Consider the following 22,223-nt stretch of genomic DNA (forward strand, 5'->3'; position numbering starts at 1 on the left):
CGCGGTAAACATTTTACTGCGTACGGAAAACTCTACAAGGATCGAAGGTGCAAAACGACCACTGCAAAGGGAACGAGAACGTAATACGAACGCGCGAAGCGACGACGTTTAGCATTCGCCCTTAAATCGATTGCTGCATCGAGATTTCTATTTAAATTTACGTTTTCGGTGTAATGATCTCCGCTGACGAAGACCATCGAATCTTTCGTATTCGAATAATGCAAATAACATCTTAAATTTGGCCACATTTCACAGAAAAATTTTCCATTCGTTCACGAGCTATCTATTTTGTAAACCCCTGTGAATCGAACCTAAAACCATCGTTTGTTGTTCGTAAATAAATCGAGTATTATATTCTTTTAAATCGAATATTCAAACACAAGAACTTATATCACTTTCGTAAGATGTTTTTTTAAATATTTTTGGGTCAAAATTTTTCGGTATAGTTACCATAATACTTTTTTAACAGTTTGTCCTTGTGTTGTTTATCTGTTTAAAATTGCCTTTATAACCTTGTTTTGACTATCGTGTCCTACTACTTTGTACGCTAATGGGGCTTCCCGTTTATTGAATAAATAAATAATTTTCGACTATATTGACCGTCGAAGACGAGTAAATCATCGACGAGAGTTCTGTTAACGGTGATGTTGGTAATCGTGTCGAGTGCAAATGAATCGTCCAACAGGACTGTATAAAAACGGAAGTAAATTGAAACAGGAGAAGCGAATAAAGCGAGAAACAACGAAGTAAGGAAGCAAGGGTGTCTCCGAGAGACAACTTTGGGAGTTCCCCTCGCCCTTCCTCCGGGAGGAACTCCGTAACTCGGTTTGCCGAGGGTAGATTAGAAGCTGCGTTCGAGTCCAGGCCTCTCGTCGGGAGGCTCGCGCGAAACTTGTTTGTTTTAAAATTCTGTCGGCTTTCTTATTCCGTTTAAGGGAGAAACTTCCCGGCTCCGGTTTCGCGTTATCTAATTTCAGTTCGCCGGAACTGTTTCCGATACTCCTCCGCGGGATTCTTTCAACGGGGATTTTCGTGTTCCCGTTTTCCACGTCGTCGGACGTTCCGTTTCGTTCTACCCTCGTCTAACCAATTCTGATGCAAATAAGTTTCTAAGCATCCAAGATACAGTGATTTAGAATTTAAGGTATTAATAAAGTTAATAAAATTTGCATTTTCTGAATTAGAGCTTCAATTAATATTCCCGCAAATTGAATACTCTATATTTTCCGTGGATACGCGAGGAGCAAGCAAACAAAATTTCACGTAGATTGGACAAATATTTTAAAAGTTACAGTGAAATCACAAACACACAGACTCTGGTGGCGCTATTTAGCACAAAAAATGAAAACTACTTCACTAGAAGCTTCTGGATTCTCCAGGAAAAAGAATCTTCGAGTTAATCTCAGAATCTGACTCCAGTAGCGATAGATATACTTTCCGGTTTAAGGGATGAAAATTCTTCAAAAACGCAAGATACAACTCACATTGCTACTCATACCAACAAATCCAATAAAACTGATCGTTCCTAGCGAGACAAGTTGAAGAATCTAAGGTTTGAGGGGTAGATTTCACGAAAACCAACCCTCCTGTCTAAACCACCACCTTAAAAGATAAGTTCGAGCAGGTTTTCGAGCATCGTCGTGACGGTTTCCGAGGTCCCAAATGGGGCAAGATTCATCTTGCGAGGGTGTTTATTATTGCAACGAGCGCCTCGGATAGTCAGGTGGAAACGGGAATTCAAAGGGATGGAAGAAAAGTACCTAGAAGGGTGTCAACATCGCGGTTCGAGCTGCCTTTCAAGCAGTACCGCATGCCCGCGCCATTTTTCTGTTTTTCTTTGCCCGCGGACGTCCTCCATCGGTGAGGCCGGAGCCTTGAGCAAACGACTGGTCTTCTTCGTCCAGAGGCGCTTCCATCGACGTCCGACGTCGCTTCGGACGTGGAGGTATGCTAATGCGTCGACCTCCGTCACGTCGGTAATTCCAATTTACGCCGAGAACACCACGTAAATAAACAACGATGTTATCACGACGATGCTGGAACCGCCAATTTATTCCAGTGGTAGTCTGACCAGAACCAACCTTACACCACTCTAAGACTCTTTCCTCCGGAGGGGCCATACTTTAATTGGCTGTGGAACCAGTTCCACTCGCGTTTCCAACCCCACAACGGAACGATAGCACAAGCATTTCATTTTTGTTTCACGATATTAGACAGACAATGGTCCTTCGTTGTTATTTCTCAAGGATTTCTCTCTTTTGGAACTTCTTGGGTTTTTTAATATTGGGAAATTTTGAAAAAATAACATTTGAAACGTGGGATCATGGAGTATGGGGAAACAAAATCACGTGTGGAAGTTTGAACCGTGGGCGGAGAATAGCAGACGTAGAGTGGGAGGGGATTTTAAAAATAATGTAGTTTCACCAGTGAGAACAGTATAATTGGTATCAAATGATTTCTGTTCGTAGAGAAACGTATTTCAATTGTATCAAACTTAATTACAAGCTCTCCAGTAACTGTATAAGGATTTGTAATAATTACTATTTATAGATTGACTGACCACTTTCTACGTCTGATTTTCTAAGCATTGAGTTTTTTATACTAACTATAGCCTTCAATGAGTGATTTTTGTGTGCAGACACTGTAATAAATAGGAGTAGTAACGTAAAAATTGAGATGTCTGACCATATTTAGGGTTTTACTACTTGCAAGCAGTAGTAGGTCGTACGTATGATCAGACGGATGAGTGATGCGGATTTTGGTCATAGATTGAAATGATTAAAATGTAATTGTGACATAGTATTATGCAAGCCTGTTCTACAATTGTTACAAATATGCTTGTTTACTAATGTTTATAAATTAAAATTATAAGATGAACCATTGCTGTAAGTAAATTCGATAATTCTTAAATAATTAATTCTTGGTAATTTCTCTGAGAAACAAAAGTAGATTCTAACGAATAATAAAACTATTATTTTGCTTTGTTAATTATAGTAAACATATTTATCTGAGCCACTAAAATGCAATCAGGAGGAATTAATATAAAAATTCTTTTTCCCATAATGAACGGACGTAAGAATTAAGTTTTTAGAAGATGCGAGACTAAAAAGAAACCAGAATTTAAACTTATTCACTTTCCAGTACAAATTCTTGTAATGGGATCTGTGTTATAGCTCGTGTTAAAAAACTTGGTACCAAAGAGTAGCGTCATACGAAAGTAGAACGAACGTTTAGTATAATTAACCCGAGAATAACTGGTCAATTCGTTCGACCATGAAGATTTTTCTAAAGGAAGATACGCGTTCAAATCTCCGAAGAGCTGCAAAGAGATTCGTATTCCGCTTAATGACCTATTTAAAATCCATGAAACTTTTTCACAAAGTTAGCATATAATAATTCTTTAAAGATTGCATAATTAACAGAATATTCAGTGCTTGAAAAACTACAGAAGGTATTCAAATCACATTGGAAATGTTGGTTTCGCAAGCTCATAAAATTATTTATTGATAACCAAAGCATCACGACTCCCGGAAAAATAATTTGCAAGGGTTGAAATAGACCCAAAGTCGAGGGTTAAATATCGAAATGTTTCGAACTTTTATATCACCTAAATAAATTATACTCGGTGCAAAAATCGAAGAAAGTATTTAATTTTGCTGAAAATTAGAAAGTATTTCCAATAAATGGGCTCCAGTGGCGCGTGTCCAGGTGCCACAAAACTCGAGGAATCGTTGCAACCCCGGTTTGAGGTTGTCGTATCGACGAGGCAGGAATTTATGATCGCGGGCGTACACGCGTAACGGGGCTACATTTTACAGAAAAGACGAAGGCTGTGCACATGCATACGCGATGAACGCGTCGTCGTCGTCGTATTATAAAGCGTGTGGCAGCCGCTGCCGGGCATTTTCATCCCCGACGGCGCGTGTCGCGCTAGTCGAAATCGTCGGTCAGAAGGATAGACGAGCACGAAGGGGTGGCTTTCGACGCCGCTAACTCAAGGCTTCGCCTGAATGGTTCCTCTCCTCTTTCCCCCGGCGAAACCGAGGACTTGAAAACTCGAGAACGCATGAATACCATAAAGCATCCACCGCTGCTCTGGATGATCGAACGCGGAAAGCAACGCGGCTTTCGTTGAAATATTAATATCCGTAATTCAGCCCCGGATCGCCCTCTTCCCCTTTTTCCTGCCTCTTTCCAACGTCTTAGCGGGGATCCCCACTGTCTACCGAACTTTTCATTTCTCACTGAGAGACTCTAATACTCCCTGAAAAATTTCACGACGCGCGAATGTTATTTTTTATCGCTCCGGAAAGAGTAACGATATTCGCGAATATTCATATTTGTTCACTCTTCTCTTTTGAAATTTTGCACGTTTTTGTTTTCGTGTCTTTTTTAATTTATTATTTTGAGTGAATCTCGGACCAACGGGATTCATTAAACGGAATTTAACGACTAAGAGCTTCGACGTGTGAAATGTAAAAATTTGTACGAGCAGTAAATCTGTGCTGTAGTTATTAAAATTACCACCAGAAGAATTTTTATAATGTCCTAAAAATTTGTACAGATTTCCAAAGTACCAAAGTACCAAAAATTTATTTACAATATTTACAGTATAATATTTGCACCTATTAAGATCGTTCAAGATTAAATGGGGCAGAGTGTTCCAAAAAATGATCGCGTGATTTGTTTATTTACGTCTAGAATACTGCATTTGTGAAATAAATCTACGTCTATGTTAAAACTGGAGATTTTCCCAGCATCGTGGACCGTCGGTACCGCGAATATGTTTTCATTTAAATATCCATGGATCTCCCAGGGCTCGCGTTCGCCAGCCTTATTCGTGCGTCAGTGACGATTTTGGAGAAGTGGATATATGAATGCGACAGCGATTCAGCTTCCTCGTATCTACCTCGGGCGTTTATATTTATGTCGAACAATGCAGGTCGTCGAAAGAAGCAAGCACATTAATATTCACCGCCGTAATGCACGGTCTCTCCGACACAACAACGTATCGAACGTCGCCGAAGACAGACAGATGAAAGGAACGAGCCCCGAAGCGAGGAGGATTCGCGTGAAATTTACATGAAACTGTTAGCCTCCACGGGGATGAATAAGAAATATAGCCCAGTATCTTTATAGCGATCCTGCGACTCTCTTTCGACGCCAAAGATGGACAAACATCGCTGTACGATTTCCACGAATTAATTGACCCTCGAAATTCGGACTCTTTAGAGTCTTTACATACTTTTAATTGTACGTTTCAAGAGCGTCCAAAATTTTTTTCCCCGTACAAAAATTTAAAAAATTGTAAGTTAATTCGAGCGGAGTCCTTAAAAAGAGATGTGAACTAATAGTTATTAATATCGTTTGTTTGCACTGTATATTAAAATTATCGCTGTTAATTTGGGAAATAATTTTCGTCGCAATTACGGGGAATCGAAGAAAGGTGGGAGCAGGGGGGGAGTGAAAAACGGAAAAATGATTTCCCCTATGAGTGACGCAGAGGCACAGCGTTACGTTGGCGTTTAATTTAACAGAAACTCCCGTCGACTAATAAGCTCGTCGCGGCACTCGACGGGAGAGATGCACAGAAACAATTCGTTCAAAGCTCTTCCATGTACGCTTACGCGGACGTACGTTAATTAATAGACGGAATGCTTGTCGCGGGGCCGCGAGCCCGGGCGAAAAGCCTTTGTCGTGCGCGCGAATGCATACACACACGCGCAAGCAAACGTACGCATACACTCTTGGACGAGCGCGTTTACATATTTCTACAGAGAGACGGCTGCATTTTGGCTCCCATTGTTCTCGGTAGAATGAAAATGTCTGTGCCGAAATGGCATTTCTCTTTCTCTCGACGGCCTCTGGCCCGTCCCGCGAATTTGTATCGTTTGTGTTCGCCGTACAAAAAGCCTTCCCGCGGTCGAGTAAACTCGCCAACGACCTGTCTTTACTTCCAACCGAATCTCTTGATCCTCAAAATTAGTCCAATACGCGAAACGGGACTCGAAACGTCCGAATTTTAATCGATAGTCCCATTTCGAGCCTTTTTACTTCGAACCGATGAGTCTGGGAGAGTCAGACGCGTCCGTTGCAAGAATCCGTAACGCTGATCATTGCAAGAAGCGAGACAGTAGTGTGTGATATCGTTACAATCCAATTTTTAGCCTTTTTACTTCGAACCGACGAGTTTGGGAGAGTCAGACGCGTCTTTTGCAAGAATCCGCAACGCTCTTCGATGCAAGAAGCGAGGCAATAGTGTGTGATATCGTTGCAGGAGAGAAATATGGTACAGTTAGTGGGAAAATAGGAAATTTCTTGGGCATCGACTATGAAATTGATTTATCGTATAGTAATACCTCGCTTCTTGTATCAGTTTGCGTTAAAATACTGATTAAGTAACGGTATGAATCCAAAGACGTCTACGATAAAAATACGCACGATGATAGTCACTCCGAAACGAGTGAATGGTATTGTTTCAAGTTCTGTGTAATCATAGTTTCACGATCGGGATTATAACGAAAAAAAAAAATATTGAATATTTTCGAGGCGACAGAGGTTTGTAGAAAAACTGTGAAATTTCACGGAAAAGTGGACCAGTTTTCGAAATAGAAAAATAGTGATCGGTATACTGATTGCGGTGTCGAAGGTTATGTTTGCTACAGAGCGTACCGAATTTCGTAAAAAAAATTGGTTCATTAGCGTGGCAGTTTTTAGGGAGACCGGTTCGCAAAAAGTAATTTCGAGGAAAACGACGTTAAAGTTGGAGACCTCGACACGCGACTGTTCCATTCGCACAAGCACCTGCATATAGTATAATAAAACTCGCTGCTGCAATTCAGTGATTAGCTTAATTACATCGTGACCTTTGCCAAATGCGAGTAAGGATGCCAAAAAATAAATTGCGTCACCTTTTCGTTGAACATTCAGGCATCCAGCTTCGCGTGTGCTTTTCGACTCCAACAACCATGCCAATATTTCGATTTTCAGTGGAACATTCGTTGAGCCTTCCGGGCCATATTCTATATTTTATTATCGAAATGAAGTTTTCAAGTTTCTTTTTTACTATTAAAAAATTAAAGTGCATAGTATTAGAGTAGTCAAACGACATTTTATTCAAACGTATAACTCTCCCAACAAAAATATTCACAAATTGTTGTGACGCGAACCTTTCCAAAAATTTTAGTAAATTTTCTAGAAATTCCAGGCGCATATATTTCTAAATTATTTCAATAGTAGAATATAATGAAATTATCCTCTCTCGAGTGAATATAATTTATAAAATTTAGCGTTTTTCGTTACACAGATATTTTTCTCATTGCAAACGCGATAAATTGGATGTGTCGATGGCTACGTTATAGTCGAAAATTAGGTATGATTTGTCTTGGTAACCGTTCTGTTCCCCCATCGTCGAAAGGAATTCACAAAAACAGAATTTAGTTCGTCAAAAATGTAAAAAGAAAAAAAGAAAAAACCGAAAAACCCGAGCAATGGAGAAACCAAACCACCCCTCTTCACCAGTACATCGACGAACGAAAATGGCGTGCCTTAATTCGTCGAACGCAGCCTCGCGTGAATTCGCATTTCAGCGATCCCTGTCTCCCTCCCACCCTCTTCTGCCCGTTTCCTCTGGCTCTGTATTCCATGTCCGTTTCCTGTGTGAACGAAATCATCTTTCAACCGCGGGCACACGGTACGCTGGTCCTCAAACATTTCGTTCGTTCACCGCGGTCTCTCGAAATTGCGTCGCGTTTCCCCCGTGGATTTCGACGCGGGGAAATTGGCTGCGGACGAAATTCCGTCGCCGGAACAGGGAAAATGCGCCTGTACGCGATAAACAGAGCCACTTCCGGGGACCGAGACGACGAAATCTCTTTTGGTTCGTAAAAGTTTAGGGGTCGTCGCGACGACGGTTCGGTGGCTTTCGCGTTGTCTCCGACGAGTGTTCGTTAAGCGCGTTCTCCGTCGAACATCCGCTAATTTTTTCCGCCCCTAAGACGGTCTTTACGAAACTTTGAAAGCTCATCGAGCGACGCACTGGTACTTTTCATGGCGACTATGGCTTGATTTCAACCCCTCGACGTACCATTTAATTACGAGAAATTTTTTTATTGAGAAACAGATTCGTGTTCGTTTTAATACACCAGACTTTGCGACGAGTGGAATTAAATCATAATCGAATCTTATTTAAAAATAACTTGGATGGTATTAAAATCTGAAAAAAATTGAGGCTTGTAATATTTGCACCCTCGAATCGAACCACTTTTTCCTCTGGACGATTATTCCAAAGTGGTTATTTAATTCAACCTATGTTTAGCCAAACAAAAAATTTCGTAGACTGTGATAGATTGGACGAAAAGAATTTCTCCGACAAATGTGTTTTTAGCGAGCCATGAAATATTAAAATAAATGGTCAGAAATCCAAGAACACTCCGAATTATTGATAATATATTTCCCAGTGTATTTCACCGGATATTACAAAATGTTTGTACAATGTTGGAGAGTGAAATCCATACGAAACGAAACAATATGAACTGTCCAGTGTATGTTCAGATAGTGAAACGAGCAATGAAACAGTAAAACGTTCAAGTATATGATCAGACAGTAGAATAGGATTCTACCGTATCAAACAAATGAATTCGAACGAGCAGTATTTGCGTTCTGTTAATCAATGTATTCGTTTATTGTTATAAAATCCATTCTACTGTAACGTTTATTAAATTCATAAAGACAATATTTCTAATACAGCAATTTTCTAGTTTCGTTCATTCGGTAATATAATGGAGCTGAAAAGAGAACAAACTTTCGCACGAAACTTTTTTTCATAACACTTTGCCAGGCAGAGAATTTTAATAACGTGAGAAATTTTTCACTTAACAAAACTTCTGTTTGCTTTCAAACGAAACGTGTTGCTTTCGAGACACATTTGAACCTCGGTAAAAGAGAAAAATTCGAGTTATAGAATTGAAGTAGCAAAATAATGCACTTGTCATGGACCAGAAATAATATATTTACGAACAGAATCTTCGTTTGAAAAAAATTTTCTAAGCATCGAGGTACGAATTACCGAGGTTCCAATATACTTAGGTTTAAAATTTAGTGATTTGTTATAAAATATTAGGAAAAATACGAATTATAGAATTGCAGTAGCAAAATAATGCACTTGCCTTAGTAAATATTAAGTTTACGAATAGAATCTTCGTCTGAAAAAATTTTCTAAGCATCGAGGTACGAATTACCGAGGTTCCAATATACTTAGGTTTAAAATTTAGTGATTAGTTATAAAATATTAGGAAAAATTCGAATTATAGAATTGCAATAGCAAAGTAATGCACTTGCCTTAGTAAATACTAAGTTTACGAATAGAATCTTCGTCTCAAAGAGGTTTCGAGGCATCGAGGCAGAGATTACCGAGGTTCTAATGTACCTAGATTTTAAATTTAGTGATTTATTACAAAATATTAGGAAAAATTCGAATTATAGAATTGCAATAGCAAAGTAATGCACTTGCCTTAGTAAATACTAAGTTTACGAATAGAATCTTCGTCTCAAAGAGGTTTCGAGGCATCGAGGCAGAGATTACCGAGGTTCTAATGTACCTAGATTTTAAATTTAGTGATTTATTACAAAATATTAGGAAAAATTCGAATTATAGAATTGCAATAGCAAAGTAATGCACTTGCCTTAGTAAATACTAAGTTTACGAATAGAATCTTCGTCTCAAAGAGGTTTCGAGGCATCGAGGCAGAGATTACCGAGGTTCTAATGTATTCAAATTTCAAATTTAGTGATTTCTTATAAAATATTAGAAAAGTCGGAATTTTCTGGAGACACAGTCGCCTAAATGCGGGGAAACCGAACGGCCGCCCACGCGTGGGTGACGTGGCGGTCAACTTGTTAATAAGAAAGTCATTCGGTCGATCAATGCCACGGCTGCCCACGACGACGATGCTGCTTTACGATGAGCTCAGGTTCGTTTCACGTGTTGCAGATCGTAGCGCGCGTCCGGCAGCAACGCAGTTCCCGCTTGAAAACGCTTCGGGTGCCTCGCTGGCGGAATAATGCGAGCGAAGCGCATCGAGGAGGAGACGCGCTTCAGACTGCTGAGGTACACGCACCGCGCCAAGTGTCGGAAGATCATTTAGTCCAACGTACGAACGAAAACAGGAACCGACCAACGCAGACTGACGCACGAGACTGAAACCAAAACGCTGCTGATTCCTCCACGCTCGCCCACCGGAAGCTGAAATAATCGCTGTGTGCTTCGCGTGAGTGTGAACGCGAGTGTGAACGCGAGTGTGAACGTGTCTTTAGTGTTGCTCCGCCTCGAATCGAAAGGGGAGGAACTCGACCTCGAAGATTCTTCCGTTTTCGGTAGTTTAAAAAATTGGGAAGAGGATCGAAGAACAAAATTGAGCAGGAATTTCGGAGACTGGGAGGGAATAAAATTTCGAATAGACTGAAGAACGAGAGAGAGAAAGAATTAAGACTGTGAAATAGAGGAGGAAAGTTTTGAAGAGGTTTCTGAGGATTTTTTCAAATTGGTTGAAAGATCGTGGAATCTAAGAATTTGGGAGTCTGAAAGGAAGACGGGGACGAAATCGAGAGTCTCCGTGTCCCCTTGTAAGTTTTCCGTCTGCGATTGAAGGTTAAAATACAGAGGAGAGGAGAAGTTAAGTATTCCAACAAGTTTGCTAGTTCGGAAATCCCGGAGTCTCGAAACGCGCGATTAAAAATTCAATCCAGACGGCAGGAGTCGCGCAGTTCGCGACCGAAGGATCCTCGAAGTGTCTGAGCACCCGACGAGATCGAGGAGAAAATTCCCAAAGTGAATCGAAAACAAACAAATATTCGTCTGTAAAAAATTCCACGAGACTGAAAACTTTCAAAATCGTTGCTTTCGAGACTCGAATAATTTGTCATTATCCAACGAACTCGAGAGCAGAATATTATAAGGATTTACATCGACGAAAAGAGCGCTCTGCAATTTATTTATCACTGAAATAACACTTTCGCGAATTCTCACCACGAACGGAGGGGGTCTTCATCGTCGTAGATAATAAAGGGGGAGCCCAGACTTGAAAAGGTGGTTCGCCAGGGGGTTAAAAAACGAGGGGCGTAGTCGAGGACGAGGCAGAGGTGAACGACGAGCGGAAGGACGTGGAGAACATCGCGATCGAGGCGATATACCGCGCGTGGGGTTGTGTTGGAGGGTGAAGGAGGGAGGGGGGATGGAAACGAGGATCGAACGAGCAGAGTCAGCGTGCCGGGACGTCCTCGTCGCAGCGGTGAAATCGCGACGCTGAAATGGGTTCGAATTTAGGCGAGGATACCGGACCAACGACTCCGAAGGGGTTGAAAAATCGCTCGAACGAGGAGAGAAACAATTTTTCTTAATTTCGACGGAAGAACCGAATCGAAAGGTGAACTTTGGAAGGGCGTTAACGAGGAGCGTAACAATTGGCTACGGGGAGCATGCTTGAGGCGAAGAAGGGAATTAGAGGAAAGGGTGGTTCGGAGGATAGAATTTAAATTAGAGGGTTCGAGTCTTTTCGCGATCGACGCGAGTAATTGGAACCAGGAGAGGCTTTTCGACTAATCGCGGTTGTCCTTTTGAAAGCAGGGACAAAGGAGGCGCAGACGATAGTTCGAAGAGACAATAGAGGATCGAGGTGATCCTGGGAGAGATCGACGGAGGGGACTCGCATAGACACGAGGAATCTGATGTCTGGGTTAAGTTTGACTTCCGGGATTTATCGGGGATAAAAGAATAGTCGAAGTTTGGTACTCGTGGGTGACGAAATACATCCATTAGGGGGATCCTACGGGGCGCAATAATTAAGTCGATCGATCAAATCGGTGAATTCTAAGCCGGAAACGTTTTCGTTTAACCCGAGAATTACGCGTCGTAAGAAGAAAATACCCAAGTGTTTGTACGAGACGGCTTAAACGAAGGAACAGAGTAAAACGGAAATAAGACTGAAGATAGAGGGGAGTCAGAGTTGCTTCGAAGGAAAGAAGTTAAATTGCTTGGTAGCTTAGGAACGGAGGTTGTATTCGGTTAGAGAAACAAAGTTCTCTGGATCGATGACTATAGGGCAGCTTATGTACTCTATTGGGAAAATTGGGCTATAAAAAGGAAGATAAGGGTCAGAGTACTCTGCTCTAAGGTTCAATGTAGATTACTCGAAAAATACAACAAAAATAGAGTCAAAGCGCTCTACTCTAGAATAAAAGTACTCTGTTTTATATTTAAAAAGGACACAGTTACTCTGTTAAACGGAAGGAATCACTGCATATCAGGGTCAGTAGAGAGTACTCCGAGGCTGTAGAAAGGCTATTTCGAGATTAAAGACAATAAATTAGAGTACTCCGACTTGGAGGGTAAAAAGGAGTCAAGGTACTCTACTTTGTAAAAGAGAGTGCCCCCAAGGTTGAAGAAATCAGAATACTTCCCTTTGCTATACAGTCACGAACAGAAGCTCTAAAAAGTACTCTAGCTCAAGGTCGTCGCAAAAGAAGTACTTCGAAGTTGGATATCGAATATAGAGCCCAGAAGTCGAGCAAAGGGAGATCGAATGGGACATCCATGGTTCCCGTCTCACCGACAATGACGTTCCTCGGGAGTCGATGATCGATCGCCGGTACCATCGATCTTGGAGAGTCGTGATGGAGGTTCAGGCGGCTCGGTGGCGTACCCTGAGCTCACTCGTTCGACCGTCGTTCAGGAAGTCCTTGAAAACCCTTCGAGAGGATCGCACGGACGCGCCAGAGGACCTTGGTAACTAAGATGCGAGAACTGAACGCCAGCGATTGCGCTACTTTGTACGAGCGCGTCCAGTGGTCCGGCCCGTGGATCGTGATTACCCTGATCGTCCTGGCGATCGTGAACGTGATGGTGGTGCTGGGAAACGTCCTAGTGATCCTGGCCGTATACTACACCACCAAACTGCAGAACGTGACGAACACGTTCATCGTCAGCCTCGCTGTTGCCGATCTCTTGGTCGGGCTGGCTGTTTTACCCTTCAGCGCCACCTGGGAGGTCTTCAAGGTCAGTTGCATCCAGCTGTCCTTTTCGATTTTTAAATTATCTAATAGCTACAAAATATTTCGACGTCTCGAGAACGGGTGAGAATCTTTATCTTGGTACTTTTCTTGCAGGCTTTTGGGTCCTCGTTTATTCTTCATATATTTGTATTTACAAGGTCGTTTGAAGATCATATTATTGTAGATGGTAATTTGTTCTTAACCTCTTGTCGTACAATGACAAGTCTGACTCGTTTCATAATCATGAGGCTACTGGTGATCAAGTGTTATATCACATTTTTCATTCGAGAGGTGTTCGTAAAATAAATCTATTCTATTTCGTGGTCATTCCTTGTACGAACAAATTTAAATAAAATTAAATAGTATACGTTTGACAAATTATTTAAAATTAAATCGTACGTCAAGGGGTTAATTTCTATAGATAAAAGTAGCTACACGGGATTGTATATACATATTTACCTGGATTATGGTACGATACAAAATAAAAATATTTATCTACTAAGGGGTGATTTACTCTGTATACGACAATTAGAATCACGTTTGAAATATTTTTACGAACATTTAATTATAATTGGGAAAAATTCTGTGGTTCGTTATTCGATACATGGTACTATTTGATAAGAAACAATTTTTATATTAATCCATTCACATTGTGAATAATGCCGATCGAGAATAAATCACTAAAATATTAACTTTGCAACACGTATCAAAATATTCGATAAAAGTAAATCTTTTTCATGTTATCGTTGAGAAACAAGTTTTATATTGTGAATAATGGTGGTTGAGAATAGATCAGTAAAATATCAACTTTGTCACACGTACCAAAATATTCGATAAAAGTAAATCTTCATTTTTTCGTACGATGCAAATGGAGGTTACTAACCTCTAATTTTAAACAGTAAAATAACAGCGTTGACACTAGGGGTTGAGATTGAAATAAAGAGACGTTCGCGCGCGCAAAGATTCCATTCAGTCTTCGTAAATTGAGCGAAGAATCGAAAACACGTCGAAGGAGTGAGTTTTTCGATACAGAGTGACCTCGTAGCGAAAAGTTCCGACGGCTGCTTTTCGTTATTCCCGGTGGAGTCTCGAAACTGTTAGCCTTTGATCTCCCCGGGTCTATCCGTAACTCTCGACGCAGCAATCGATCAGCTCTTTTTCGATACAAGGAGGAGTTCACAATGGCGTCAATTGAACCGGAATTTGCGAACCGACGATGACGAGTTAGCGAGTTTCAAAGTGACGGATCCGCTAGCTCGAGTTTCGAGTGCTCTCGGGCATCGGGCTATTCGCGGAAACCTATTCCGAAATTCGTAACTTTGTTGCCGGCAATTGAGTATTCGACCGACGATGGCCGAATTGCCGCAAAGATTTCGGAACGAAAGGATTCACGGCCGAGCGTTTCGACTCCAACGATACCGCTCGCCTGGATATTTTTAATTCCCAACGTTTTCGATATTTATTCGTTTATTTATTCGCGGAACAGTTCTCACTTTCAATGGGAAAAGAGTACAAAGTATCGTATCGATACCTCTCGAATATCAACGTCGCCGGACAAAGGGTATTTGAATAAATTTTTTACAACAATACTACACTCGCGAAATTAATTTCTTACCTTCGATAAACCGTACAACGAACGTGGGAATGAAATTTTTCGCGTGTACGTTCGACGGGAGCAAATAAAATGACGTTGATCTCATTTGCGGTGCAACTCCAACATAGATTTCAAATTAAAACCGAAAGAATATTATTTCTTGACATATCTATCGAAAATATGCATGTTTCAATATTAGAAAAATTTATTTAACTCTTCGGTATTTTGGAAGCGAATTATTGCCTTTCATTGGATTTGATTTACTGGACTTCCAGAACACACGACTAAAAGTTATAACATAAAAACAAAGTTGATTAATCGTGCGCTCTGGAATCTACGATAAACAAGTGAATTAAAACAGCCCATTAAAAGTTACTTTCCGAAGCTTAATTTAGGTTTAGGGAACTCCTGTGCATATATTTGTTAATAACTGAATTAGTGTATTAAAATAATTAATTCAACGTGTTTGAAGGAAATTAATGTTATAAACTCTCGTGCTATTTATTCTGAAACATTTATTATATCTCATACAAAAGGAAAAAGTGGGACGTACTGTCTCTTAAATTAAATCGTTAAGGGGTTAAATATCTTGTGAAAAATTTCCTCGAGTGCTAATCATAGTAAAAAAATATACGAATCACAGTTATTGCCAACGCAATATTTTCCGAAGCATTGGGAAAACTGTGGCGACGCAATGAATGCAATTTTCACCAAGCAAAACTTACCCCCAATCGTCTGTTGTTTCTGAAATGGAACAGAAAGGCGGTCGAAAAATATCAGGGAACAATTACCTGGGCTATTTATCCTCCCGGAAGGGTATATTCACCCACTCTTCCAGCAACCCCATCACGTGCACGTTCACCCTAAAGAATTCCTGGCGAAAAAGAGTAAACGCGAAATAACTGTGGGAGTTACGGCATGCCGGAGGAAGGGTGTGTGGAGGGGGGAGGGGTTAGGCGCAACAGTTTGCCGGCTGTCGTCCTTCGTTTCTTCCGGAGCTGGGGTTACACTCCGGAAGATGAACGTTCACGCTGAGAAAGAAGCGCGAGTCAGAAAACGGGGAATGTCAGGCCTTAGCAACCCTTATCCGGATTCGAAGACGAGGGGCGTAGACTTAACGCGTCCTGAATTGGATTACCCGACTTTTTATCTGGAAACTACCGTTTTTCAAACTAGTCGTGTTTCGTGGGAATTGAAAGTATCAAAAGAAATTGGAATTTAATATTACTTGTGGAGTCAATAATTCAATAGTCTGTACTTTGAAGAATTATATAAACAAAAATATAAACGGTAGAAGTATCTCTGCTATCTGCTGCAGAGAGTACATATGATTGACTCTTAATCTCGGTGTAATTCATTGTACAGTGCGAGAATCAGATACGAAAAAAATTAGGGTGATTCCTTGTGCAAAAATGAATAAAAAAAGTGCAATAAACTTTTTTAGTATGAGGCTTCGTTTCAGAGAAAATAAATCTTGAAGTTTCGTCTGCTATGCCTTGGTGAACGTGCCTGACCATTATCGATAATTTCTACTTGCTTTGGTGTTTTCGCATACCAGCAGTAATATTATCAGTTGTAATTGGTTACAGATGGTTGAAAGACAGGAACATCGACTGACAGAAGGTAGTATAGTTTCACCAATGCTTGCAAATAGTGGCAAATACCAATTTAAGTACACTTTAAGTAGAAATATCGAGGCATAGTCAGACACATCAGTCAAGTCTATCGGAATAAACTTCAAAAATTATTTCCTCGAAAACCAAGCCTCATACGGAAAAACTTCATACCACATTTTCCACTCACTTTTGCACAAGAAATCTCATTATTAATTTATTATGCATATAACAATTTTCAGTTAGCCTGTAAAACGATTATTCGCTGAACTTCGGGTCAAAACTAATTCTCGTTCAACGAAACTCAAAGATTGAACGCGAAAAAGGTTCTAATTTGGAAAGAAATTGCAATAAACAAATTATTTAAATCTACCAGGATGCGAATTAATTTTTTAAAATAGTAAAATCCAACGATACAATTACGAATCAAATACCGTGTGTAATGATTAGATCAAATTGTTTAAAGCCTGGATTATTATCGACAGATACTATGATTGAACTTCCACCCTTTCACCTCAATTTTCCTGATACTCTGTACTACGTTTTTACGCCGTCGAATTTTTACATTATTTTCCTCGATACGACAAATAATTTCGTTAAACAAACTGAGAGGTTCGAGTTACGCTATGGGTGTTGGGGGAAATTTACGCCACCCTAACGATACAAAGTGAGCTTTTCTAAAGCTTCTTACCCGCTTTTATCCGCATGGAAAAAAAAACAAGTTGAAACGACGGAGTATATTTCTAAGTATCCTCCGAGGAGGAAGACGACACCGGAGACGGCATTCGCATATTCATCGGCCCTCCCCCCCCCCCTCTCGTGACGAGGGGTTTACTTTTCAACCGGGGGTAATGGTAAATTGGAGCACGCGCACGCGGCCAACGAGCTTCTGGGAAATCAACGGGCGGTCCGGAAGAAAATCGGCCCGGGAAAAACGCGCCGGGGATCCCGGAAATGCAAAAATACAGAAAACCACCGCGAAATGGAGTGAAGCTCGCATCCTGCTGGAAGAAAGTAAAAACTTTTCTGAACCATGCACTCGTTCCAGATGAATACCGACCGCTCGAGTGAAATTTCCCAACCGTGAGCGGGATTATTGCAATTTGTAAAACGGCCGAATCCCCTCGAAAAGAAGAAAGTACCTAAACGGTAGGTTAATTCCGGACGAAATTACATTGCCTGTTTGCGGTGGATTCACAGGCTTGTTTCGTTCGAGGAATTTTAGGCTATTAACAGAATTTTTTTAACTGCTTGGACTGTGTAGGGATCGTGCACACTATTAAACCATATTTTTTTTTTGTAATTTTCATTATTTCCACTTGGAAAAAAATAATGTACATAAAATGGCGCTGAATATTTGTTCTAAAAATCGTAAGAGGAAGTTTCTTCTTTTAAATTTTTGGAAGGGGTTTAAAAATTGGGTTTCCAATGCAGAGTTTCCTTTTCTCCCGAAGATCACGGTGTGTTGGATTAATAGGAAACAGGAGAAGCGTTATTAAGCGGGGAGACGATGTCGCGACCCGAGGTTGACTAATCGAATCGAACAACGTCGGGGCCGTGGGTCGAGGGTAATTCGAAACAGGTGGTTGTACAGACGCGTGCACGCGGCTCGCTGCAACCCCCGGTTGCACCTGCTGCGTGCGCTCACGGAGGGTGCGTTCCATTATCGCTGAAGCCTCGTTGCTCGATCGACGCGTCCGGCCGCGTTCGCGTCTTACCTGGGAATAATGCGTCGGAACGCTCGATAATGGGGAATCCCGGTTCTTGATAATCGAGCCCTCGAATAGACCCTTAGGGGATCCCGGTTGCACGGAATAATACACCGTGTAATTGTAACGTACGACCGAAATTTGGGGAAACATTCCTTCCGCGGAACGTACACTATATATCAAAAGTTCGAAATTGCTGCACCAATTTGGAGAACTGGGATCTGTTTCATGAATTTTATCAATTCGAGAGGTTTCCAGGATTTAAATAAATCTAGACTTGCTACTCTTAAGCCTTCTTTTATTTTTCAAAAAGGAAATGGAGTCTCTTATACATGAACATCTACAAACAGTTGACCTATAAGTAATTCCATCGATTAGCAATTATATCATGGATATAGAGAAATAAATATATAGACTGTGGATATTTATGCATTTGTGGGAAATTTTCAAAAAACTACAGAATACACTTAATACGCAAAAATATAAGATAATACTTAAAGTAAGAATTATTATATTTAGAGGTTGAGACAACCCTCTACAAAGCTCCCATGTCATTCATTCTATTAAAATATGAATTTGCACAAAGATCCGCGGATGAAAATGTCAAAGGTGTTGCAATCCATCGATACAATATGTAAGTATCGTTTCATAGTTCCAAAGATTGTGTAAATTTTGGAGTTCGTCGTATACATAATATTCTGGACGTTACTTAATATAGTATCGAATAAAATATACGCGAAATTCGATACGTTTCATGGAGGTTCGCGGAAATACGATCCATGGATTGTTTCCAGCTGTGTATTATTGACGGGAACGTAAACGCTGGCCATACTTCCATCGGAGCCGCGGCGCAAGCAGCCACGGAAACGTATGAATTTCGAAAACGCATCGCTTACAAATAGAAATTCACATTTCTTGCCGAGCTAGCCGAGTTCCTCGAGTCAGCTCTGCGCGGCTGGAATAAGGGAGCTTCGGTGCAGTATTGGGATCGGTGTTCGAAAGGATGAGGAGATTGAAATAGTGAATGGGGATGGATGAAGGAATTCTATTGTGAGATGGGTATATCGCTGAAACGAGGGTTTCTACGTAACTCTGTATCGTATTCCCACTTTAAAAAAAAAAAAAAAAAGAGAAAAAAGAACCTTGTACCGAATAACGAAAAGCCACGAAACCATGCAAGAAAACTTACGCAAATTCCGACGAAAGTACCCGAAATTTTATTGTTGTCCAATGCAATTTTATTAAATTTCCCGCAAATCGATGGCCTCTTCTATTTTTGGGATTTATTGAATTTGGAAGACAATATTTTGTTCGTTTGTTTTTAGTTACAAATATTTTTAACGAACTTTGTGATAATCTTAAGGCGAATTATATAATTGATGTGAGTAAAAGGACTTTATGATTTCTCAAGGTGTGGATCTTCGGCGATCTATGGTGCTCCATTTGGCTGGCAATGGACGTGTTGATGTGCACGGCGTCCATATTGAATTTATGCGCCATCAGCCTCGATAGATACTTAGCGGTGACCAGGCCAGTCAGTTACCCTCAGGCAAGTACCCAATTCTCCCATTATTCGATCTCGAGAAACAGGTGTACGGGTTGCCACGGTCGATGAGGCCATTCGTCTCCGACCGTTTCCCTTTTGTTCCCTCCAAATACGTCCCTTAATGGCCAATGTTTCCCTCCGATGACTTAATCGATTGATTGATATTCCCTCGACTTCCACGACAATGCACCTTTCGTTCGAAGCGCCAGCCTGAAAAGTCGAATTACTCCAAAGTAAATTCTCCTTCCGATAATTAATTCCCTGCAAATCGAATGCAACTGCAGACTTTTGCACGGTGTTTGTTCACATTTTAAAACTCGTTAATAGGGTTTTATCTGCTCGACAACTGCTTGGAAAGTCCAACAATGATTTTCTTTTTTAATCCAATTGTAATTCGTCTCCAAGCAAACCTGCGATGTTTCTAAAATTTGCAAACCATTAGAATCGGTAGAATTTTTTAAATTATTTCTCATCTATTTGACAATTTCAAGTACAATAATAATTGTTTTTTTTTTTATAAAATTAGAGCAAAGAGACTCGTGATATTTTTAATGGTCTTCAGTGATTCATAGACTACAGATCTTTATGCAAATTTATATTTTCATTAATAAAATTAATAAAATTGGGAGATTTGTAGAGGGTTGTCTCAACCCTTAAAAATTATAATTCGTATCTTACTTTAAGCATTGCTTATATTTTTGCGTATTAAGTGCAGTCTGTAGTCTTTTGAGAAAATAAACATCCGCAGTTTAGTGATTGAAGTTGGTGGAATTTTTCCAATGATTTTTTTTTATATTTGCGATTGATATTTTCGAATTGCATTGGAAATTCAGATCATGTCGCCGAAGAGGGCCAGAATGTTAGTCGCCGCCGTTTGGATACTGAGCTTCATCATCTGTTTCCCACCCCTCGTTGGATGGAAAGACAAACGGGTAACTAGCATCATCCCCGACAATTTCTCCCTCGTTACACGACGTTCTTCTACTTTCTTTCGCTGGTTCCGCAGTCGCATCCCACGTACAACGTGACATTCGCACAGAAGGGGCCTTTCAACACCACCACCATCCTGGTTCCGGTGAAACCGTGTCCCTGGATATGTGAGCTCACCAACGATGCTGGTTACGTCGTCTATAGGTGAGTCTCTTTAATACGAGAGATCCGTGCGTTTCTAAAAAAAGTACCTTAGAACTCTGCTTCTCCCGTCTAATAACTACAGGAATTTCAATTTCTCCGAAAGAAAATTGCTGAATCTTAGATCCTTCAAAGATCGAAATAATCGCGGAGCTTTCGTCGACGAGGACAAAAGTTTCGAACGATGGAAATTTCTGAAACAGAAGTTGGGAAATTAAATTTCCACTCGAATCAAAAGTTTCGGATGTTTCAGTTTTTTAATGGCGATATTTTTGAATTTATCGAATTAAAAGTTTCGAAAGTCGTCGTTTGGAAAATCGAAGATGGTGCAAATAATGAATAGTTAACAAAAATATTTGATGCTACGAAGAACGTACTATTAGAAATATTTGAAGAACGTTGTTATGGTATCGATAGTGTACAATTCGTTTTCGGCGAGGAATGCATCGCGGAAATAGCTTTTGAATAAAGATTTTATTGGTTTACGTAACCGAGATCCGTTGCACTAATTCTGCTGAACCAGAGCAACGATGGGTACCGTTACAATGTCAAGTGTGAGATCTGAGTTTCTGCCAGCGACTGGTTCTATTCTTGTCGCGTGTTATCGCGATCGGCGTGTGCATCAATCCGGATCGCTTTATGCGCGATGTTGCATCTAAATCAACCATCGAGTAGATGCGTAATGTTCCATCGAGCGTCGGGACGAATTTATGATTCCCATCGGGCGCATTATCTATAATATTTCGTTCCATTCGCGATAGCTCGAGCGTGCGGGATCGCGTCAGAAAGATCATCGAATCAGAATGAATTAATGCGATACTGTCGACAGAGCGGCGATAAAGATGAATAACGATTCAGTGATAATAGCCAAGGCACCAATTGCTGGCTAATAACAACCGTAATTTGGGTTTTATTTTTTTAAACAACACCTTGTATTAATAGTCTAAAGATTTTTGGGGAAAAATATTTGGGTCGTTTCAAATATCCGGGGTAAAAATCTTACCTTATATCGAGGGTATAGTATTCTTCGAATTATTTCGAAACCGTTTCATACGTTTGGATAGAAATGTAGAATGGAAACTGCCCCATATGTCGAGAGTATAGAATTCTGTCCTACATTCGGGATAAAAATTATTTCAAATTGTCCCATGTATCGATGGTATAGAATCTCTAATATTCGAGGTAAAAATTATTCGATGTATCCAGGATTCCAATTATTCAATATATACCAAATCGAAACTGTTTCATACACCAGTATCATAAAACCGTTTCCTACGTTCGAGGTAAGAATTGTTTCGAGAGAATACTTTTTCAACGCTACTTACCGAAATTGCAATAAAAGAACTCGTTCCCGTCGACGTTCCTAACAGTCTTACCACTCGGAATGGCCTCGAGTTGCTTTTCCTAATTTCCACAGACCGTGAAACCGCGTTTCGTAACGTTTTCAACCGCCTCAGTAACGGAGAAGAGAAACGATCCGTATAAGAATTGAAATGGTTAACTAGTCCCCACCCGTGGCAAGGGAGGATCAAACGAAAGTTTTAATAGGCGCGGCTGTAAGCTCGGAACAGCGTTTGAAAATG

The 22,223-nt window shown here is 40.5% G+C and overlaps 1 protein-coding gene across 10 annotated transcripts in view; it reads left to right on the forward strand.

Annotated features, from left to right (window-relative positions):
• Positions 1-22,223, forward strand: part of Oamb (Octopamine receptor in mushroom bodies) — a 113,228-nt gene that overhangs the window by 83,855 nt on the left and 7,150 nt on the right. For 9 of the 10 annotated variants that reach the window (XR_013080399.1, XR_013080397.1, XR_013080398.1 and 6 more), the window contains 4 exons: positions 9,992-13,051; positions 19,375-19,512; positions 20,343-20,441; positions 20,516-20,643. Coding sequence is in view for 7 of the 10 variants with exons in the window: in XM_076774395.1 (XP_076630510.1) it covers positions 12,791-13,051; positions 19,375-19,512; positions 20,343-20,441; positions 20,516-20,643 (626 nt within the window). In the remaining 3 variants the exon portion in view is untranslated. The remainder of the gene's footprint in view (positions 1-9,991; positions 13,052-19,374; positions 19,513-20,342; positions 20,442-20,515; positions 20,644-22,223) is intronic. The other variant, XM_076774401.1, reaches the window with a different exon arrangement.

This window comes from Colletes latitarsis, chromosome 10 (assembly GCF_051014445.1).
Source record: "Colletes latitarsis isolate SP2378_abdomen chromosome 10, iyColLati1, whole genome shotgun sequence".
Lineage (NCBI taxonomy): Eukaryota > Metazoa > Arthropoda > Insecta > Hymenoptera > Colletidae > Colletes > Colletes latitarsis.